Source organism: Lepisosteus platostomus, chromosome 6 (assembly GCF_059453375.1).
Source record: "Lepisosteus platostomus isolate fLepPlt1 chromosome 6, fLepPlt1.hap1, whole genome shotgun sequence".
Lineage (NCBI taxonomy): Eukaryota > Metazoa > Chordata > Actinopteri > Semionotiformes > Lepisosteidae > Lepisosteus > Lepisosteus platostomus.
In genome coordinates this window covers 13,783,068-13,803,329 of record NC_142616.1, presented here as the reverse complement: position 1 = coordinate 13,803,329, position 20,262 = coordinate 13,783,068, and the positions used below count along the sequence as shown (strand labels likewise).

The 20,262-nt window shown below is 55.1% G+C and overlaps 2 protein-coding genes across 7 annotated transcripts in view; one reads left to right on the top strand and one right to left on the bottom strand.

Annotated features, from left to right (window-relative positions):
- Positions 1-1,225: 1,225 nt before the first annotated feature.
- psme2 (proteasome activator subunit 2) lies at positions 1,226-10,846 on the bottom strand. The gene is made up of 11 exons (XM_088637990.1): positions 10,585-10,846; positions 7,991-8,023; positions 7,273-7,335; positions 7,077-7,163; positions 6,732-6,777; positions 6,535-6,632; positions 5,312-5,380; positions 4,787-4,854; positions 4,643-4,697; positions 2,853-2,939; positions 1,226-1,544 (listed from the first exon to the last, which is right to left on the bottom strand). Exons 1-11 carry the CDS (start codon positions 10,630-10,632, stop codon positions 1,464-1,466), a joined length of 735 nt encoding a protein of 244 aa, XP_088494116.1. The 5' UTR covers positions 10,633-10,846; the 3' UTR covers positions 1,226-1,463.
- Positions 10,847-10,919: 73 nt separating this feature from the next.
- The window catches only part of rnf31 (ring finger protein 31), a 50,309-nt gene continuing 40,966 nt past the window's right edge, over positions 10,920-20,262 (top strand). Inside the window, exons 1-7 of one of the 6 annotated variants that reach the window (XM_088637880.1) lie at positions 11,890-12,096; positions 13,839-14,040; positions 14,122-14,268; positions 14,622-14,777; positions 16,088-16,162; positions 16,256-16,409; positions 17,622-17,768. In XM_088637880.1, the coding sequence (XP_088494006.1) occupies positions 13,843-14,040; positions 14,122-14,268; positions 14,622-14,777; positions 16,088-16,162; positions 16,256-16,409; positions 17,622-17,768 (877 nt within the window). In that variant the 5' untranslated portion in view covers positions 11,890-12,096; positions 13,839-13,842. Of the gene's footprint in view, positions 11,034-11,881; positions 12,097-13,566; positions 13,589-13,838; positions 14,269-14,621; positions 14,778-16,087; positions 16,163-16,255; positions 16,410-17,621; positions 17,769-20,262 lie in introns of those variants that run through there. The other 5 variants (XM_088637877.1, XM_088637881.1, XM_088637876.1 and 2 more) reach the window with 5 other exon arrangements.

Below are 20,262 nucleotides of genomic sequence, written 5' to 3'. Positions count from 1 at the left end.
CTCACCCAGCTGTGTCTGGAGAGAAGTCTGGGTATCGGCTTCAACAACAGGGCTGGGTAGCTTGTTCCACACCCCCACCACCCTCTGTGTAAAGAAGAGCCTCCTGTCCTGACTGGAGGGTCTCACCCAGCTGTGTCTGGAGAGAAGCCAGGGTATCGGCTTCAACAACAGGGCTGGGCGGCTTGTTCCCCACCCCCACCACCCTCTGTGTAAAGAAGAGCCTCCTGTCCTGACTGGAGGGTCTCACCCAGCTGTGTCTGGAGAGAAGCCAGGGTATCGGCTTCAACAACATGGCTGGGCAGCTTGTTCCCCACCCCCACCACCCTCTGTGTAAAGAAGAGCCTCCTGTCCTGACTGGAGGAGCTCACCCAGCTGTGTCTGGAGAGAAGCCAGGGTATCAACAACATGGCTGGGCAGCTTGTTCCCCACCCCCACCACCCTCTGTGTAAAGAAGAGCTTCCTGTCCTGACTGGAGGGTCTCACCCAGCTGTGTCTGGAGAGAAGCCAGGGTATCAGCTTCAACAACATGGCTGGGCAGCTTGTTCCCCACTCCCAGCCGTGCCCTGCTGCTCTCAGATTTAAAGGCACTTTCATGTGTTTTTCACTTGTGTCCTCATGTTTCACTCTTCACTGGGAAGGACTCCACTGTGTTGGCAGTGTCTTTGAAGATCCTAAACGCTTGAATCAGGTCCTCTCGAAGTCTCATGTATGCACTCATGTAATGATACTTAGTTCCTCCAGCCTGTCAGCGTGGGACACCCCCCTCAGACTAAAGAGACTCAGTTCCTCCAGCCTGTCAGTGTGGGACACTCCCTTCAGACTAAAGAGACTCAGTTCCTCCAGCCTGTCAGCGTGGGACACTCCCTTCAGACTAAAGAGACTCAGTTCCTCCAGCCTGTCAGTGTGGGACACTCCCTTCAGACTAAAGAGACTCAGTTCCTCCAGCCTGTCAGTGTGGGACTCTCCTATGAGCCTCAGGACAGGATGGGTAGTTGAAGAGGTAGGTGGGATAGCCCCACGCTGTGCAGCAGAGAGGCCTCAGTGTACTGTAAAAGGGGAAACGATCTGTCACATCGGGATCACACTTCTCCCCGGGCGGTAATATTGCTGAGAAAAACGCCCCAGTACTGTCAGATCGCCCTGCCCTGGGGGTTTACAGCAGAAAGAGCTGCTGCTCATGATGACACGATCGATACAAGCAGTGAGTGAGTCCAGGAGCCGGGCATTCTGGGAGCTATGTTTTATTTGTGTAAAACTGAAGCCTTAAAACACTACTGCAGACTGTAAAACTGTGGTACAGGTGACAGAACAGCAACTGTCACGGGAAATGAGGGTGACTCACGCCACTGAAAGCCAACCATGGGACCCCACTGTCTCTCTGTCCCCCTCACTCTTTCTGCCCCAGGCCTGCCACCCCCCGCTAAGCACAGGGGTGGTTTCTCCCTCTCCTCCTCCCCCCGCTCTCAGTACATAGATGGTTTCTCCTCGCCCTTGGGGTTGGTCACCTTGTCCTGGTTCTTGCTGATGATGTCATACAGCTCCGCCTGCAGTAAGAGACAGATCAACAGGTTAATTGTAGAATGAAATCCACTGAAAATCAGAAACTGGGAAACCAGCTTGCATACAGTCTAAAAACAGTCACATATTAAACTGACACACTGAGTGCACGTCCACACCAACTGACTGACGACACCGTGACTGACCAACACACCGACTGTACCGATACAGTGACTGACCGACACACCGTCTGTACTGACAGAGACTGTACCGACAGCGTGACTGACCGACACACCGTCTGTACTGACAGAGACTGTACTGATACAGTGACTGACCGACACACCGATTGTACTGACACAGTGACTGACCGAAACAACGACTCTGCTGACACAGTGACTGTACTGACACAGAGAGTGACCGACACACCGACTGTACTGATATAGCGATTGACCGACACACCGACTGTACTGACACAGTGAGTGATCGACACACCGGCTTTACCAATACAGTAACAGACCAATACATCGGCTGTACCAATACAGTGACTGTACTGACACTCCGACTGTACCGATACAGTGACTGTACTGACACAGTGAGTGACCGACACACCATCTGTATCGATATAGCGATTGACCGACACACCGACTGTACTGACACAGTGAGTGATCGACACACCGGCTGTACCAATACAGTAACAGACCAATACATCGGCTGTACCAATACAGTGACTGTCCAACACACCGACTGTACTGATACAGTGACTGTCCGATACATCGGCTGTACTGATACAGTGACTGTCCGATACATCGGCTGTACTGACCCACCGACTATGCTGACACAGTGAATGACTGACACACCGACTGTACCGATACAGTGACTGACCGACACACCGACTGTACCGATACAGTGACTGACCGACACACCGACTGTACTGACAGAGACTGTACCGACACCATGACTGACCAACACAGCGACTGTACTGACACAGTGACTAACCAACACACAGATTGTACCGACACAGTGACTGACCGACACACCAGCTGTACTGACCCACCGACTGTACTGACACAGTGAATGACCGACATACAGACTGTACTGAAACAGTGACTGACACACCGACTGTACTGATACAGTGACTGCCCGGCACACTTACTGTACTGATACAGTGACTGCCCGGCACACCGACTGTAGTGACACAGAGATTGTACTGATACACTGACTGTACTGACAAATGCTCTAGCTGACAGATGCCCTGGACCACATTTGCTCTCTGAGGAAGACCTGCTGACCACATTCAGCAGCAGTCTTCCTCCTCTCCCTCAGTCTCGACGCCCCCAAATGTCTCCAAAACTCACGTAGAAGCCGCGGATGTCCAGCAGGATGACCCTGATCTCAGAGTACACTGCCTCGTCCCTCTCATGAACCAGAACGCGGTAGTCCATCTGAGAGAGACAGGGAGAGACAGAGAGATAGAGAAAGGTTATTAACATGAGACAGGTGAGAAGAGACCAGTCCAGCACATTGATCAGGGATTGTAAAGGGATGTAGTGGCCTGATGGCGTCAATAAAGATCAGAAAACTGTCCTCTGGCAGTATTTACTGATCCAGAATGACTGACAAGCTTTAGACTGATTCCAGAGCAGTCAGTGTGTCTGTATGAACCCCTCTCTCTCAGTGCAGTGTTAATGTACTGGAGTGTCCAGTCAGTCAGTGTGTCTGTATGAACCCCTCTCTCTCAGCGCAGTGTTAATGTACTGGAGTGTCCAGTCAGTGTGTCTGTATGAACCCCTCTCTCTCAGTGCAGTGTTAATGTACTGGAGTGTCCAGTCAGTCAGTGTGTCTGTATGAACCCCTCTCTCTCAGTGCAGTGTTAATGTACTGGAGTGTCCAGTCAGTCAGTGTGTCTGTATGAACCCCTCTCTCTCAGTGCAGTGTTAATGTACTGTAGTGTCCAGTCAGTCAGTGTGTCTGTATGAACCCCTCTCTCTCAGTGCAGTGTTAATGTACTGGAGTGTCCAGTCAGTCAGTGTGTCTGTATGAACCCCTCTCTCTCAGTGCAGTGTTAATGTACTGGAGTGTCCAGTCAGTCAGTGTGTCTGTATGAACCCCTCTCTCTCAGTGCAGTGTTAATGTACTGGAGTGTCCAGTCAGTGTGTCTGTATTAACCCCCCTCTCTCTCGGTGCAGTGTTAATGTACTGGAGTGTCCAGTCAGTGTGTCTGTATGAACCCCTCTCTCTCAGTGCAGTGTTAATGTACTGGAGTGTCCAGTCAGTGTGTCTGTATGAACCCCTCTCTCTCAGTGCAGTGTTAATGTACTGGTGTGTCCAGTCAGTGTGTCTGTATGAACCCCTCTCTCTCAGTGCAGTGTTAATGTACTGGAGTGTCCAGTCAGTCAGGGTGTCTGTATGAACCCCTCTCTCTCAGTGCAGTGTTAATGTACAGGAGTGTCCAGTCAGTCAGTGTGTCTGTATGAACCCCTCTCTCTCAGTGCAGTGTTAATGTACTGGAGTGTCCAGTCAGTCAGTGTGTCTGTATGAACCCCTCTCTCTCAGTGCAGTGTTAATGTACTGTAGTGTCCAGTCAGTCAGTGTGTCTGTATGAACCCCTCTCTCTCAGTGCAGTGTTAATGTACTGGAGTGTCCAGTCAGTCAGTGTGTCTGTATGAACCCCTCTCTCTCAGTGCAGTGTTAATGTACTGGAGTGTCCAGTCAGTCAGTGTGTCTGTATGAACCCCTCTCTCTCAGTGCAGTGTTAATGTACTGGAGTGTCCAGTCAGTGTGTCTGTATTAACCCCCCTCTCTCTCGGTGCAGTGTTAATGTACTGGAGTGTCCAGTCAGTGTGTCTGTATGAACCCCTCTCTCTCAGTGCAGTGTTAATGTACTGGAGTGTCCAGTCAGTGTGTCTGTATGAACCCCTCTCTCTCAGTGCAGTGTTAATGTACTGGTGTGTCCAGTCAGTGTGTCTGTATGAACCCCTCTCTCTCAGTGCAGTGTTAATGTACTGGAGTGTCCAGTCAGTCAGGGTGTCTGTATGAACCCCTCTCTCTCAGTGCAGTGTTAATGTACAGGAGTGTCCAGTCAGTCAGTGTGTCTGTATTGACCCCTCTCTCTCAGTGTGGTGTTCATGTTAAGACTAAAACTTACCACATGAGTTTCTTTGGAAGCTTTAGCCACAGCATCACCTCTCTCTGAGAAATACCTGCAATAATAATAACCATCGTTATGTAAAAAAACTCCCTCTAATCACCAGTGAAAATGCACATATACAGAATATCAGACAGCTCTTACTTTGAGATGTTGGTCTGAAAGCCCTCTACTTTAGTCTTGACAGCAGTTATTCTCTCCAGAATCTTCTCCTGAAAACACAGCAGCAGTGAGTAACACTGGAGTAGAGCAGCAGTAGCAGCAGCACTGAGAGTAGTAGCACTGAGAGAAGTCAAGCACAGTAGAAAGAGCAGTGAGTAACACTGGAGTAGCAGCAGCACTGAGAGAAGTCAAGCACAGTAGAAAGAGTAGTGAGTAACACTGGAGTAGCAGCACTGAGAGAAGTCAAGCACAGTAGAAAGAGCAGTGAGTAACACTGGAGTAGCAGCAGCACTGAGAGAAGTCAAGCACAGTAGAAAGAGCAGTGAGTAACACTGGAGTAGCAGCACTGAGAGAAGTCAAGCACAGTAGAAAGAGCAGTGAGTAACACTGGAGTAGCAGCACTGAGAGAAGTCAAGCGCAGTAGAAAGAGCAGTGAGTAACACTGGAGTAGCAGCACTGAGAGAAGTCAAGCGCAGTAGATTAATTAATGCCTAACTGACTGGTTACCTGTATTGCAACTCCAAAGTCATTCCCATCTTCGATTTTGGGAATGAGGTGCTGAATCCAGCAGGAGACCTGAGAGATGGCAGGAGAGGTCACTGGAGTCAGACCAAGTCTCAGAGAGAAGCCGACAACTTTACACACACAGTCACGCACAGTGGGCTTCAACGCACGCACGCGGCTGCCCAGCGCCTGTAGTCCAGCACACCGACGCACAGTTGCGCGCAGCGCCTGTAGTCCAGCACACAGACGCACAGTCGCGCGTAGCGCCTGTAGCCCAGCACACAGACGCACAGTCGCGCGTAGCGCCTGTAGCCCAGCACACAGACGCACAGTCGCGCGCAGCACCTGTAGCCCAGCACACAGACGCACAGTCGCGCACAGCGCCTGTGGTCCAGCACACAGACGCACAGTCGCGCGCAGTGCCTGTAGCCCAGCACACAGACGCACAGTCACGCGCAGCGCCTGTAGTCCAGCACACCGACGCACAGTCGCGCGCAGCGCCTGTAGTCCAGCACACCGACGCACAGTCGCGCGCAGCGCCTGTAGTCCAGCACACAGACGCACAGTCACGCGGAGCTGCTGTAGTCCAGCACACCGACGCACAGTCGCGCGCAGCACCTGTAGTCCAGCACACAGACGCACAGTCGCGCGCAGCACCTGTAGTCCAGCACACCGACGCACAGTCGCGCGCAGCGCCTGTAGTCCAGCACACAGACGCACAGTCGCGCGCAGCGCCTGTAGTCCAGCACACAGACGCACAGTCGCGCGCAGCGCCTGTAGTCCAGCACACCGACGCACAGTCGCGCGCAGCACCTGTAGCCCAGCACACAGACGCACAGTCGCGCGCAGCGCCTGTAGTCCAGCACACCGACGCACAGTCGCGCGCAGCGCCTGTAGTCCAGCACACCGACGCACAGTCGCGCGCAGCACCTGTAGTAGAGGTTCTGTTCCAGCTCCTCTCCGAATGAACCTACAAGAGTAAACCCTCAGCCAGACACACGGGCACTTACTCACCTCCCGACACTCAGTCCCCCTACACCAGCCCCACTGTCCCGTACCCTGGCCATGAAGGGTCAGGGACCCTGGGGCCATGGAGAGCACAAGCCCTTGTCACGTTCTCTGTCCAACACCCCCCTGTTATGACAACGCTGAGTCCTGTAGTGTAACTACAGGCTTATTACAAGGTTATGACAGTGTAATTACTGCACGGGATGCCCGCTGCTCACCACAATGCAAGTCTCCTTCAGGGCTCTGATCTCTGGCTTCACCCTGTCCAGCAGAGCCACGATGCGCTCGTTGCCTTTGAGGTAGCCACACTTGGGAGCTGCGCGAGGGGAGAGGGGAGAGAGGAGAGAGGGGGGTTGATACAGACACACCTTCCGGAGCCACGGACTTGAAACAGCACAGGGCAGGGCTCACTCACGCTTCTTCTTCTTCTTCTCCTCTTCATCCTTGTCTGTCTCCATTTCCTGCAGTATCAGAAGACATCAGGAGCATCAATAATTTTGATCATAATCACAGACTCCCACTGACACTGACAGAGCAGTGTGAGACTCTCCAGGCTGGACTGGACTGACTGGACTGTGATCTTGATTAGTGATTCACTGAGATAATAATCAGACTCCACTGACACTGACAGAGCAGTGTGAGACACTCCAGGCTGGACTGGACTGACTGGACTGTGATCTTGATTAGTGATTCACTGAGATTATAATGACACTAACTCTACATTTACTTGACTGGATGGACTGTAATTTCAGAAGCTGACCTCATCGTCGGATTTTGGAGGGTCGGGAATGGGAATGTCCAGCGGCGCGTGGAGAGAAGAAAGGTCCTGTACATTGAGCTCATCCTCCTGAGATGGACAGAGTGGGGTTAATACAGACACACTGACCCAACACTACGGTACATTACACACTGACCAGACACATTAACACTGACTGTAGTCACTCATAAAGTGGTACCTTCAGCAGGTTGTCCAGCTGTATGATCTTCTTGGGAATTTCATCAGAGAACAGATTATCTGCCTGGAACATCAAAGTGTACAGTCATCAGCTAAACCCACAGCATCACCGTCACAGTGTACAGACGTCAGCCAAACTTACAGCATCACCGTCAGTGTACAGACATCAGCTAAACCCACAGCATCACCGTCAGTGTACAGACGTCAACTAAACTTACAGCATCACGTCACAGTGTACAGTCATCAGCTAAACCCACAGCATCACCGTCAGAGTGTACAGACGTCAGCCAAACTTACAGCATCACGTCACAGTGTACAGTCATCAGCCAAACTTACAGCATCACCGTCAGTGTACAGATGTCAGCCAAACTTCAGCCAAGACGTCAGCCAAACTTATAGCATCACCGTCACAGTGTACAGTCATCAGCTAAACCTACAGCATCACCGTCACAGTGTACAGACGTCAACTAAACTTACAGCGTCACGTCACAGTGTCCAGACATCAGCGTCTCCTACAGCGTAACTGTCACAGTGTCCAGACGTCAGTGTCTCCTACAGCGTCACGTCACAGTGTCCAGATGTCAGCGTCTCCTACAGCATCATCATCACAGTGTACAGACGTCAGCGTCTCCTACAGCATCATCATCACAGTGTACCGACGTCAGACGCTTAACACAGTCCTTGGAAACACCCCACGGTGTCCTCGGTCTCTCACTGACCTGCTTGAACAGAGACTGCCGGAAGTTTTCCACCTGGAAGACAAGCAGAGAAACACAGAGATGGGCTTGTGGCATTTCAGCATGAGCAGAGCAGCAAGGCACCAGAGTGTGTGGGTGTGGGTTTGGGTGTGCGCATGGGTGTGCTCCCGGTCTGCTATTAGCGTTAAACAGAGCCTGGTGCACTTTAACCCTTTACACTCAGTCTTCCACCTTCACTGTGAGTGGTGCTGGTCACACTGTAGAAAGACACCCTGGAGTCTTCTACACGGCAAGAAATACAGGACCTTCTACCTGAGTGACTCTGTGGTGCAAATCACTCTGATTCACTTCCCAATGGCTTCATCCAGTACACAGTCGGGGGGGCGGGGGGGAGCCAGGAAGACACACAGACACACACACTCACACACTCACACCAGGGCCAGTTAACCCACCAGCATGTCTCTGGACTGCGGGAGGAAACTGGAGCCCCAGGAGGAATCCCACACGAACACGGGGAGAACATGCAGACTCCACACAGACAGCACCCCAGGAACTGAACCCAGGGCCCCAGCGCTGCGAGGCAGAGGTGCTCACCACCACGCCACCTCGCACTCTGTCTCCTCCCCTCACAGATCAGCCTTTCTCACCTTCTTCCTTCTCTGCCACAGACACGGCCAGCCTGTGCCAAAGCACAGGAGCCGCAGGACTGGCTGTGCGATCTGGGCTCTCTGAGCCCTCACTCTCTGCCACCCCCGCAGGGCCTGGACACAGACCCCTGTCCTGGTCCTGCTGGCTGCGGCTCACTGCTCCTGGGCAGGGCCAGGCACCCCAGAGAGAGATTACCCAGAACCACCCAGGGCCAGTCACCCCCAGAGAGAGATTACCCAAAATCACCCAGGGCCAGTCACCCCCTGAGAGAGATTACCCAGATTCACCCAGGGCCAGTCACCCCCAGAGAGAGATTACCCAGAACCTCTCTCTGAGATTCACCCAGGGCCAGTTACCCCCAGAGAGAGATTACCCAGATTCACCCAGGGCCAGTCACCCCCAGAGAGAGATTACCCAGATTCACCCAGGGCCAGTCACCCCCAGAGAGAGATTACCCAGAACCACCCAGGGCCATTCACCCCCAGAGAGAGATTACCCAGAACCACCCAGGGCCATTCACCCCCAGAGAGAGATTACCCAGATTCACCCAGGGCCAGTCACCCCCAGAGAGAGATTACCCAGAACCACCAGGGCCAGACACCCCCAGAGAGAGATTACCCAGAATCACCCAGGGCCAGGCACCCCCAGAGAGAGATTACCCAGAATCACCCAGGGCCAGGCACCCCCAGAGAGAGATTACCCAGAACCACCCAGGGCCAGTCACCCCCAGAGAGAGATTACCCAGAACCACCCAGGGCCAGACACCCTCAGAGAGAGATTACCCAGAATCACCCAGGGCCTGTTACCCCCAGAGAGAGATTACCCAGAACCACCCAGGGCCAGGCACCCCCAGAGAGAGATTACCCAGATTCACCCAGGGCCAGTCACCCCCAGAGAGAGATTACCCAGATTCACCCAGGGCCAGTCACCCCCAGAGAGAGATTACCCAGAACCACCCAGGGCCATTCACCCCCAGAGAGAGATTACCCAGATTCACCCAGGGCCAGTCACCCCCAGAGAGAGATTACCCAGAACCACCAGGGCCAGACACCCCCAGAGAGAGATTACCCAGAATCACCCAGGGCCAGGCACCCCCAGAGAGAGATTACCCAGAACCACCCAGGGCCAGTCACCCCCAGAGAGAGATTACCCAGAACCACCCAGGGCCAGGCACCCCCAGAGAGAGATTACCCAGAACCACCCAGGGCCAGACACCCCCAGAGAGAGATTACCCAGAACCACCCAGGACCAGACACCCCCAGAGAGAGATTACCCAGAATCACCCAGGGCCTGTTACCCCCGGAGACAGATTACCCAGAACCACCCAGGGCCCGGGTGTGTGACTGTGCCGGTGCCGCAGGAGGGGAATTCCAGCAGACCAGCCGCACAGACGGATCTACTTTCACTTTCGCCGAGAGCGCCGAAACCCACCCAGCAGCGCGAGGGACTTTTTCCCCCCCACGAGCCACGCCGAGGCCAAGGCTCCTGCGCGCGCCCAGCGGCTGCAGTTGGCCCGCGGGGGAGACGCGCTCGTGCGCCTTCACCGCGTGCCGACCCGTGCCGTCCGCCGGGCGCGACCGGAAGAGCCGGTCCCTCGAGCCGGAGCCCGCCGTGTCAGGTCCCCGCTCTCTCTCCCGGCGGAGAAACTCCCGGGAGCGTCCGCCTGTCCCCTCCTCTCTCTCCCGTGTCGCCGTGGGGAGGGAGCAACGCTTCCCGGTGATGAACCCCACCTCACACTGACCCCACGACACTCCGTGGGCAGAGAGCTCGGGGGTGGGACGTGAGCTCCTCCCGTCTCAGGTCCACCGCACGAGTGCAGAGTCACGCACCGACCCCCCCCTCCTCCTCCGTCCCGCTGCATTATCCGGGAGAGATACCGTCCACGCACGACCGCGACCTTTTTCTCCCAGCAGCCACGCACACGTCACGGCGCGCCCACCGGCCCTGCGTGTCTCAGCGAGCCCTACCTTCAGCAGGTTGGCTTTGCCGGCCTTGAGTACGGCGGTCTTGGACATGCTGGCGGCGCGTTCAGTGACCTGCTCCCGAGAAACGGCGGAACTGCGCTTTCCACGGCCCGGGCTGCCCCTGGTGCAAACCTGCGCGTCCTGTTAATGATACTTTCTGCCCGGCAGAACTATTCTGACCACACGGGAAGAAAAGAAAGCTAGCCGGCGATGCAGGTCGTCTCCACCCTCCCCTTCTCTCTCTCTTTCTGTCCTGTTTCGTGTCGGTTCTTGATCAACTTTCGGTTTCGGCCCCGGTTACAAGGCACCTGATTGGCGCGCAGGGACCGTCCGCAAACGGAGGCGCCGCTGTCAGCCGCAGAGGCGCTTCTCGGAGTCGACAGCCGCAGCCGGAACTGCCGCCGGTCCGGATCTCCGAGTCTGGACCCGCAAGGACGTTTCGGGGTGAAAAGGTCCCCCCCAAATTTCCGCCTCCCGGGACGGACGGGCGTTTAGTGCTAAAATCTTCATAAGGGCTTATCGCCAAACTCTTTCTAATGTACGAAGGCGGACGCTGTGCGTACCCGACCTTTAATTCGCTTCATCTAACCTTCATTTGTAAGAGGCCGCTGGCGTGGGCCCCAGATGATGTTCTATGTGCTCTTGCGTGCGTTGTGTGTGTGTGTTACTGCTGTTGTAATTAAAGAAAAGGGGCACAAGACGATATGCGCCTAGGTAGGGACCATCTATAAAGAGACGTCTCGCCACTGCAACGTGCAATAACCCTCCCAGCTGACGGGCAGACAGTAGGTCGTGGAGGGGTGTGCGCGTCTCCCTCTGATGTCTGATGTGTGAAATAATCCTGTTTATTCCTTTAAATAAAAACTTGGCGAACTACATAGACGTGAGCCCACCGAAGGCAAAACCAACGCGTCTAACAGGAAGCAGACGCAATGGTCTTTGATCTCCTGTTGTTTTTTTGTGCTTATATCCCCAGTTCTTTAGTGGATAAATGAAATGCAGCATCCTTCTTTTATTTGGCTTTACGCCTCACGAGGACCAAACGGGAAATTCCGCATGCTCGATTCCAGTTAAAGGGATGGAGGAACTAGGCTCCCTCCCGCAGGCGTTTCACACGCCGACAGAAAACGGGAGCTCTGCGACTGCGTTTCCTTTAAGAGCCATCGGCCGCGGGGTGGGCGGGGAGGCAGGGCCGGGAGCCATTTTGGCTCACATTCCGTTGCTGTCGCGGTAGGTAAACGGTCAAACTGGGGTTGTGTTAGAGCCAAGATGGAGGACGCAAGGGGGCGGGTCGCCGTTTCAGCAATCGAAAGTAAACCCTTTGCACTTTGTACGTGTGCGCTTCGGAAACTTGAAAACATTTCGGTTTCCGGTCTGGCCCGCGTAGGGGGCTCTGTTCGTGTCTCTTTAAAAGTCCCCGGAGGAAACACGGAAAGAGTTGTGTCACAGTGTCGCTCCCGGGTGTAAAAGCTCGGTTCGGGACAGGGATCGGGGTTAATCGCTTTAATTACGCGGGTAAGTGAACCAGCGGCCACCTTCCGGTTAAACTCGGCACCAGGAAAGTCCCTGTCAGGGCAGTAACGAGAACCAGTCCGCTGGTCGTCGCCTCGGCGGGCCGCGTCGGTATTTTTAGCCTCGTCTCCCTGTCACCTGACTCGGGTCTGACACGCACACTCCCCACTCCCACGCCCGGGGCCGGACCCTGGCCTGGGTTTAACCCCGTCACACAGAAGGGGTACATTTAGGGGGACCCCTGCCAGAACCACGGGCCCAGGTTCCGGTCCGAACTGGGCCCGGTAGGTCCGCTTGAGCCCGGCTGTCCGGCTACAGTAAGGCTTCAGGACCGGGAGAGACAGCCGCCGCTCTGGTGGGGAAACACTGCAGTGACCTTTCAGGAAGCGACTAACAACGTCATTGCGCCCTGGCTGGGTACCCCAGGGGTGTCCCTCGGGCTGTGACAGGGTGAACCCCACTTCTGACACACAGATTGCAAACCCACAGAGCTCGTTGTGGATTGTGGGGTGGGGCAGGTGGGGACCACACCCCTGTTCCCATCCATGGGGTGGCTGTGGAGATGTAGGGTTCCTGGGTACCTTCGTCACTGGTGATTTAACGGGGTCCCAGCGTGTAACTGGAGCTGCAAAGGAGGTGCAACAGCGCCTTCACTTCCTCAGACAGTGAAAAAAAGTGGTCTGTCTTCAGCTGGCCTGGCCACATGTGACAGGAGCGGGACTGAGAGTGTGCTCCCGTGCGGGATCACAGTGTGGTTGGGCAGCAGCTCGTCGTCTGAGCGGAAGACGTTCCGGGGGGTGATCGGGTCGGCCCAGCCCCTCACTGCAGTACAGCTCCCCTCTGTTTCAGACATTTCTACAACTCGCTGTCTCAGGAGGGCTGGCAGTATGGCTAAGGACACCAGTCAGCCTGGTTCCTCACTGTTCTCCCCTTCCCTCTGGTGGGCGACAGGAGTATAAAGGCAGGAACCTCCGGATTCAGAGACACTTCCTCCCCGCAAGCTGTCAGATGAGAAGTCTACCCCTCCCACTGGCGCACACTGATGTTGTTTTCTCTAAGATGTGTGATGAAATAAGCATTTCATTGCACTTGTGCATATGACAATAAACTGAACTGAACAGGGGTACCTCTGTACAGAACCCCAGCGTCCCTCGGGCTGTGACAGGGCGAACCCCAGGGGTACCTCTGTACAGAACCCCAGCTTCCCTCGGGCTGTGACAGGGTGAACCCCAGGGGTACCTCTGTACAGAACCCCAGCGTCCCTCGGGCTGTGACAGGGTGAACCCCAGGGGTACCTCTGTACAGAACCCCAGCGTCCCTCGGGGTGTGACAGGGTGAACCCCAGGGGTACCTCTGCTTGCTCGATCCCTGCAGGAGAAGACTTCATGGGCTCCTGAGCAGCTTTCTCTCCCTCTCTGAGTACAGAGGTTCTGGTCCGGGTTCTCAGTGGAACTGGCAGCCCAGTATGTGATCTCCTGTCACAGCCTGAGGAACAGTGAGTCTGTCTCCCAATAATGCTCCAGCCGCCTACAGTATATGTCAATATTTTATAATATGTCTTTGTTGTAAATGTCTGTAATATGTCTGTAGATTTGATTTTACTTCTATTTATTGTTTTGTTTCATGTGAATTTCATTATTTGTATTTGCCTTGGCGACAAGGATTGCACCCTTCGGTCACGCTAATACAGCACCTTGAACTGAATCGAATTGACATTGAAAATGTCTCTCTCCCGGGTGTCCCAGAGTGATGACGTCATCAGCAGTGGCCCGGCTGGAGGAGCTGAGGGATGGGGCCGTGGCCTTCCTGGCCACGGGCTCCACTCAGGAAGTCCGCCCGGCGGTGGAAGAGATGGCCTCCCTGCCCCTCCCCCTGGCCGTGAAGTACAGCCAGATCAGCGCGGAGGCGATGGTTCGAGAGAACTGTGCCGGGGCCAACCACACGGAGGTGAGAGCACGGGCCGGCCCCCCCCCGCCCTCCGGGAGTGGCCCCTGGGTGTCTGTGTTGACCCCCTCTCCTCTCCCGCAGCGGCTGTCCTCTCTCCAGAAGCTCTCCACGGCTCTCAACATCCTGGAGAAGTACGGCTGTAACCTGGTCAGCCCCAGCCGGCCGCGCTACTGGAGGACTGTCAAGCACAACAACCCTGTGTTCAGAGCCACCGTGGACTCCATCCAGGTGGGCGCCCGCAGTTCGTGAGCTCTTTCGTCACCCCTCCCTCTCTCTGTACCCCTCTTTTCCCCCCCGTCTCTCCCACTCTCTTTCCCTCTCTCTGGAAGAGCCATGCACGTGCGCTCGGAGAGGCGGGGGCGTGGCGCAGCTCGCCCCCGCCTTGCTGCCGGCTTCTCGCGGGAGCCCCGGGGCGGCCGCGGGATCGAGGCGCGGATCCGCCTTCCCGTCTGTGACCCGTCGCGCGTTCCCCTCTGAGACCCGTCGCGCGTTCCCGTCTGAGACCCGTCGCGCGTTCCCGTCTGAGACCCGTCGCGCGTTCCCGTCTGAGACCTGTCCCGCGTTCCTGTCTTCTCTCCCAGGGGGGGCGGGCGGTGCTGTATCTCTACGGCTACGCCAACCAGCAGGCGGACGGCCTCAGCTTCCCAGATGATGTGCTCGAACCCGACACCCAGAAAGTGGCTGCTGTGACCTTAGAGGTCATGTGCCTCCGCCTGGAGCTCGACCTCCTTATCAAGGTACTTCGACTCCCCCAGTCGTGGACTGACAGAGCAGTGTGAGACTCTCCAGGCTGGACTGGACTGACTGGACTGACTGGACTGTGATCTTGATTAGTGATTCACTGAGATTATAATCAGACTCCACTGACACTGACAGAGCAGTGTGAGACTCTCCAGGCTGGACTGGACTGACTGGACTGTGATCTTGATTAGTGATTCACTGAGATTATAATCAGACTCCACTGACACTGACAGAGCAGTGTGAGACTCTCCAGGCTGGACTGGACTGACTGGACTGTGATCTTGATTAGTGATTCACTGAGATTATAATCAGACTCCACTGACACTGACAGAGCAGTGTGAGACTCTCCAGGCTGGACTGGACTGACTGGACTGTGATCTTGATTAGTGATTCACTGAGATTATAATCAGACTCCACTGACACTGACAGAGCAGTGTGAGACTCTCCAGGCTGGACTGGACTGACTGGACTGTGATCTTGATTAGTGATTCACTGAGATTATAATCAGACTCCACTGACACTGACAGAGCAGTGTGAGACTCTCCAGGCTGGACTGGACTGACTGGACTGTGATCTTGATTAGTGATTCACTGAGATTATAATCAGACTCCACTGACACTGACAGAGCAGTGTGAGACTCTCCAGACTGGACTGGACTGACTGGACTGTGATCTTGATTAGTGATTCACTGAGATTATAATCAGACTCCACTGACACTGACAGAGCAGTGTGAGACTCTCCAGGCTGGACTGGACTGACTGGACTGATCTTGATTAGTGATTAATACAATCAGATGGGTAAACTTACTTAACAAGATTCCTTAAAGGCCAAATTGGAAAACATTTTGTAAGAGGTTCCAGTTACTGGAAGAAAGAAAGACTGCTTCTTTTCTGGACAGGATAAGATAAGATAAGCTCACATTATTGGCCATATACAATCTCTTGCATCAGGAAAGTGTCTTTTCCCAGACCCCAGCTTGCTCTCCAGGAGACACACAGACAGGGAGAGAAGCTGGGGGTCAGAGCGCAGGGTCGGCCGTGTATACAGCACCCCTGGAGCAGCTGGGGTTCAGGGCCTCGCTCAGGAGATCCTGAGCCACAGGGCCACCGCTCCGCCCCAAAAGCTTACAGCCCCTGGTCTCCCATGCGGGTACTAGCCAGGCCCGACCCAGCGCGGCTCCCGAGACCAGCTCAGGGTGGAGTGGCTGTTAGCAAGGGGGTAGCTGCTGTCACCCCTCTCCTTAAAGTGGGGCAGGAGACTTCCCCGGCGGTGGAGCTGTGACCGGGGGCCCCTGTCTGTGTTGCAGGGCGCGCACTCCCACCCGGAGGCGTTCGGGGACGCCCTGCCGCCCCGCGAGCGGGAGACGGAGCCGCCCGAGCAGGTGAGCCGCGGCCGGGGGGGTGGCTGGGCTCGGGCGGGGCTGCTCTTGTCGCACCGCCGTCGTGAGCGACACAGCTGTTCCGCTGTTCCACAGGAGGAAGCGGGGTTCAGCCCGGACGCGGGGGCGCTCGCAGAGCCCGGGGACCCTAAACCGCTGGTAGACAGACAGCTGCCCCCCCCTGCCCTCTCCAGACCAGCAGAGCCCCCGAAACCAGAGCCCTGCCCAGGCTTCACCCCCAAAGGCACAGGTAAACTCTCTCAGTGCAGTGTTACTGTACTGGAGTGTCCAGTCAGTCAGTGTGTCTGTATGAACCCCTCTCTCTCAGTGCAGTGTTAATGTACTGGAGTGTCCAGTCAGTGTGTCTGTATGAACCCCTCTCTCTCAGTGCAGTGTTAATGTACTGGAGTGTCCAGTCAGTCAGTGTGTCTGTATGAACCCCTCTCTCTCAGTGCAGTGTTACTGTACTGGAGTGTCCAGTCAGTCAGTGTGTCTGTATGAACCCCTCTCTCTCAGTGCAGTGTTAATGTACTGGAGTGTCCAGTCAGTGTGTCTGTATGAACCCCTCTCTCTCAGTGCAGTGTTAATGTACTGGAGTGTCCAGTCAGTGTGTCTGTATGAACCCCTCTCTCTCAGTGCAGTGTTAATGTACTGGAGTGTCCAGTCAGTCAGTGTGTCTGTATGAACCCCTCTCTCTCAGTGCAGTGTTAATGTACTGGAGTGTCCAGTCAGTCAGTGTGTCTGTATGAACCCCTCTCTCTCAGTGCAGTGTTAATGTACTGGAGTGTCCAGTCAGTGTGTCTGTATGAACCCCTCTCTCTCAGTGCAGTGTTAATGTACTGGAGTGTCCAGTCAGTCAGTGTGTCTGTATGAACCCCTCTCTCTCAGTGCAGTGTTAATGTACTGGAGTGTCCAGTCAGTCAGTGTGTCTGTATGAACCCCTCTCTCTCAGTGCAGTGTTAATGTCCTGGAGTGTCCAGTCAGTCAGTGTGTCTGTATGAACCCCTCTCTCTCAGTGCAGTGTTAATGTACTGGAGTGTCCAGTCAGTCAGTGTGTCTGTATGAACCCCTCTCTCTCAGTGCAGTGTTAATGTACTGGAGTGTCCAGTCAGTCAGTGTGTCTGTATGAACCCCTCTCTCTCAGTGCAGTGTTAATGTACTGGAGTGTCCAGTCAGTCAGTGTGTCTGTATGAACCCCTCTCTCTCAGTGCAGTGTTAATGTACTGGAGTGTCCAGTCAGTCAGTGTGTCTGTATGAACCCCTCTCTCTCAGTGCAGTGTTAATGTCCTGGAGTGTCCAGTCAGTCAGTGTGTCTGTATGAACCCCTCTCTCTCAGTGCAGTGTTAATGTACTGGAGTGTCCAGTCAGTCAGTGTGTCTGTATGAACCCCTCTCTCTCAGTGCAGTGTTAATGTACTGGAGTGTCCCGTCAGTGTGTCTGTACTGACCTGTCTCTTTCTCAGAGGGAATGTGTAATGTCTGTGGTGGGACTCCATCTGTCTCCTGTCCTCCCTGTGATGCCAAGCTCTTCTGTGAGAAGTGTGACGTTGTAATCCACCGGCATCCTGGGAGAGCCAGTCACATTCGAGAGCCCATCTCCAGAGCACCTGGTGAGTCTCGGCCATGGGCATCGCAGTTCCAGTCACTGTTTCATCAGTTCTGTCTGTTCTCCACAGTTCTGTTTCTTCATCCAGTCAGTGTGTGTGTGTGAGACACACAGGCGGGATGTACCTGGTTAGAAACACAGGCAGGCAGTGTGTGTGTGTTAACACAGGCGGGCAGTGCGTGTGTGTGTGTGTGACAGACAGGTGGGCAGTGCGTGTGTGTGTGTGACAGACAGGCGGGCAGTGTGTGTGTGTGTGTGTGTGTGTGTGTGTGTGTGTGTGTGTGCTCTTGCGCTGTGACAGCAGCAGTCAGTCCCTCTGCTCCTCTCCCCAGTGGAGAACTGCACGCTGTGTGTGTGTGTGTGTGTGTGTGTGTGTGTGTGTGTTGTGTGTGCTCTTGCGCTGTGACAGCAGCAGTCAGTCCCTCTGCTCCTCTCCCCAGTGGAGAACTGCACGCTGTGTGTGTGTGTGTGTGTGTATGTGTGTGTTGTGTGCTCTTGTGCTGTGACAGCAGCAGTCCCTCTGCTCCTCTCCCCAGTGGAGAACTGCACGCTGTGTGTGTGTGTGTGTGTGTGTGTGTGTGTGTGTGTGTGTGTGCGCTCTTGTGCTGTGACAGCAGCAGTCCCTCTGCTCCTCTCCCCAGTGGAGAACTGCACGCTCTGTGTGTGTGTGTGTGTGTGTGTGTGTGTGTGTGCTCTTGCGCTGTGACAGCAGCAGTCCCTCTGCTCCTCTCCCCAGTGGAGAACTGCACGCTGTGTGTGTGTGTGTGTGTGTGTGTGTGTGTGTGTGCTCTTGCGCTGTGACAGCAGCAGTCCCTCTGCTCCTCTCCCCAGTGGAGAACTGCACGCTCTGTGTGTGTGTGTGTGTGTGTGTGTGTGTGCGCTCTTGTGCTGTGACAGCAGCAGTCCCTCTGCTCCTCTCCCCAGTGGAGAACTGCACACTGTGTGTGTGTGTGTGTTGTGTGTGCTCTTGCGCTGTGACAGCAGTCAGTCCCTCTGCTCCTCTCCCCAGTGGAGAACTGCACGCTGTGTGTGTGTGTGTGTGTGTGTGTGTGTGTGTGTGTGCTCTTGTGCTGTGACTCCAGCAGCAGTCCCTCTGCTCCTCTCCCCAGTGGAGAACTGCACACTGTGTGTGTGTGTGTGTGTGTGTGTGTGTGTGTGTGCTCTTGTGCTGTGACAGCAGCAGTCCCTCTGCTCCTCTCCCCAGTGGAGAACTGCACGCTGTGTGTGTGTGTGTGTGTGTGTGTGTGTGTGTGTGTGTGTGTGTGTGTTGTGTGCTCTTGCGCTGTGACAGCAGTCAGTCCCTCTGCTCCTCTCCCCAGTGGAGAACTGCACGCTGTGTGTGTGTGTGTGTGTGTGTGTGTGTGTGTGTGTGTGTGTGTGTGTGTGTGCTCTTGTGCTGTGACTCCAGCAGCAGTCCCTCTGCTCCTCTCCCCAGTGGAGAACTGCACGCTGTGTGTGTGTGTGTGTGTGTGTGTGTGTGTGTGTGTGTGCTCTTGTGCTGTGACAGCAGCAGTCCCTCTGCTCCTCTCCCCAGTGGAGAACTGCACGCTCTGTGTGTGTGTGTGTGTGTGTGTGTGTGTGTGTTGTGCGCTCTTGTGCTGTGACAGCAGCAGTCCCTCTGCTCCTCTCCCCAGTGGAGAACTGCACACTGTGTGTGTGTGTGTGTGTGTGTGTGTGTGTGTGCTCTTGCGCTGTGACAGCAGTCAGTCCCTCTGCTCCTCTCCCCAGTGGAGAACTGCACACTGTGTGTGTGTGTGTGTGTGTGTGTGTGCTCTTGTGCTGTGACTCCAGCAGCAGTCCCTCTGCTCCTCTCCCCAGTGGAGAACTGCACGCTGTGTGTGTGTGTGTGTGTGTGTGTGTGTGTGTGTGTGCTCTTGCGCTGTGACAGCCGCAGTCCCTCTGCTCCTCTCCCCAGTGGAGAACTGCACACTGTGTGTGTGTGTGTGTGTGTGTGTGTGTGTGTGTGTGTGTGCTCTTGTGCTGTGACAGCAGCAGTCCCTCTGCTCCTCTCCCCAGTGGAGAACTGCACGCTGTGTGTGTGTGTGTGTGTGTGTGTGTGTGTGTGTGTGTGTGTGTGTGTGCTCTTGTGCTGTGACTCCAGCAGCAGTCCCTCTGCTCCTCTCCCCAGTGGAGAACTGCACGCTGTGTGTGTGTGTGTGTGTGTGTGTGTGTGTGTGTGTGTGTGTGTGCTCTTGCGCTGTGACAGCCGCAGTCCCTCTGCTCCTCTCCCCAGTGGAGAACTGCACACTGTGTGTGTGTGTGTGTTGTGTGTGCTCTTGCGCTGTGACAGCAGTCAGTCCCTCTGCTCCTCTCCCCAGTGGAGAACTGCACGCTGTGTGTGTGTGTGTGTGTGTGTGTGTGTGTGTGTGTGTGTGCTCTTGCGCTGTGACAGCCGCAGTCCCTCTGCTCCTCTCCCCAGTGGAGAACTGCACGCTGTGTGTGTGTGTGTGTGTGTGTGCTCTTGTGCTGTGACTCCAGCAGCAGTCCCTCTGCTCCTC